This window comes from Corvus brachyrhynchos, unplaced genomic scaffold, assembly GCF_000691975.1.
Source record: "Corvus brachyrhynchos isolate BGI_N302 unplaced genomic scaffold, ASM69197v1 scaffold18, whole genome shotgun sequence".
NCBI lineage: Eukaryota > Metazoa > Chordata > Aves > Passeriformes > Corvidae > Corvus > Corvus brachyrhynchos.
In genome coordinates, this window is record NW_008246064.1 from 133,276 (window position 1) to 135,354 (window position 2,079).

The 2,079-nt window shown below is 58.5% G+C and overlaps 1 protein-coding gene across 1 annotated transcript in view; it reads right to left on the reverse strand.

The window, feature by feature from the left end:
* Positions 1–2,079, reverse strand: part of NBEAL2 (neurobeachin like 2) — a 29,710-nt gene that overhangs the window by 17,986 nt on the left and 9,645 nt on the right. Inside the window, exons 10-13 of the mRNA XM_017746713.1 lie at positions 1,291–1,711; positions 1,119–1,202; positions 893–991; positions 6–144 (exon numbers count right to left, since the gene is read on the reverse strand). Of these exons, the coding sequence (XP_017602202.1) occupies positions 6–144; positions 893–991; positions 1,119–1,202; positions 1,291–1,711 (743 nt within the window). The remainder of the gene's footprint in view (positions 1–5; positions 145–892; positions 992–1,118; positions 1,203–1,290; positions 1,712–2,079) is intronic.

The window sequence follows — 2,079 nt, forward strand, 5'->3', positions numbered from 1 at the left end:
CTCGCAGAGGCGCCGCAGCCACGCCGACAGGAACACCTGGAGATCCCGGCATTCCAGCGCCGGCAGCCAGGCCAGCAGGATCAGCAGGGGCTGCTCGTTTCGGATGGGACGCACCGGGAAGGAGCTGTGGTCACCCTCCACCGCCTGCAGGGACACAAGAGGGGGTCGGTGCAGCTCCAGTGCTGTGGAGGGGGATGGATCCATCCCAGGCCACCCCGGGCTGGCAGCAGAGACCTTGTGTAGACCCTTGTGCATCCAGAATCTTGGACACTCCCATGCACCCAGAATTTGGAGACCTCAGACATCAAGGGTCTTGGAGACCCTCATGGATTAAAGATCTTGGAGACCCTCGTGCATCAAGTCTGTCAGAGATCCTTAAGCATCAATGCTTTTGGAGATCCTGTGCATGAGGAATCCTGGAGACTCCATGCATCTCCAAGGATCTTGGAGACCCTCATGGATTAAGGATCTCGGAGACTCCTGTGCATGAATAGTTTTGGAGACCTCCATGAATCAAGGATCTTGGAGACCCTCATGCACCAAGCATTCTGAAGATTCTTGTGCATCCAGAATCTTGGAGATCCCTGTGCATTAAGTGTCTTGGAGGCCTCCATGAATCGAGGATCTCAGAGACCCTCATGCATGAAGCCCCTTGGAGACCCTCCTGTGTTCAGAAGTACCAGAGTGAGCAGTTCCACATCCAAAAGGGCTCAAAACTCCCAAACCCAAGCACAACTCCAAGTGAAAGATGGCCCCAGGACCCCTCAGGAGGAAGCTGCTGAGAAACCAGCAGAGTGGAGAGCATGAGTGGGCTTGGAATCTGAGCCGAGATCCACAGGAAGCGCCAGTGCTGAGGGCTTTGCCCGGAGGCAGGAAAAGCGGGAATGCTCACCATGTTGAGGAGCTCCTGGAGCAGGCGCTGGGTGGGCTGGCCCTGGCTCCTCAGCACCTCGTAGAGGTGGGTGTAGCCGATGCGCTCCTTGAACACCTCCTGGAAGCACAGGGACAGTGGGATCCCAGCCGAGCCCCACCACGGGCTGAGCACCTCAACCCGCATGAAAATACCCAAATCTCTCTGTTTTGGGGTGTCCTCCCCAAAGGGAGGTCCCCCTGCCCACCTTGGCCGAGGGCGAGTTGCTCATGATGGCCGTGAGCACCCCGAGGGCGTGGACAGCGATGGCATCGGAGCTGCCGGCGGTGACCTACGGGGACACGGGAATGGGGGAGCTGCTGGGATATGGGAAGGAGGGGACACGGCCCACCATGGATGGTGGTTGGGTTCTGGGGTACCTGCTGGAGTCCATCCCTGTTCCATGTGGGAACCTTGTCCCGGGCTTCTCCTGCCTCCCGTGAGCTGCTGAGGTAGAGCTGTGGGACACGGGGTGGGCGTGGGACACGGGGAAGGGGTTCTGGAGGGTCCCCACCCCACGGATGTGTCCCAGGATTGTTCAGAGCCGGGAATGGTGAGGATGGAGATGGAGGTGACCAAAGTGTCACCAAGAGGGACACGGCACCCTGTCCCAGGATCATTTCGAGCTGGGAAGGGTGAGGATGGAGATGAAGGTGCCCAACCTTGGTGTCACCAAGGGCGAAATGCCACCCTGTCCCAGGGTCATTTAATGAGGAAAAAGTGACGGAGGAAGGGAGGGAGGGAGGATGAGGATGGAGATGTAGGCAGCCAACCCTGGTGCCACCCTGTCCCAGGATCGTTCAGAGCCAGGAATGGTGAGGATGGAGATGAAAGTGCCCAAGCCTGGTGCTACTTTGTCCCAGGATCATTTAGTACCAGGAATGGTGGGGATGGGATGAGGATGGGATGAGGATGGAGATGAGGATGGAGATGGGGATGGAGAGGGGGATGGAGATGGGGATGGAGATGGGGATGGAGATGGGGATGGGGATGGAGATATGGAGATGGAGATGGGGATGGGGATGGGGATGGGGATATGGAGATGGAGATGGGGATGGGGATGGAGATGAGGATGGAGACGGGGATGGAGATGAGGATGGAGATGGGGATGGGATGGGGATGGAGATGGGGATGGGATGGGGATGGGGATGGGGATGGAGAGGGGGGGG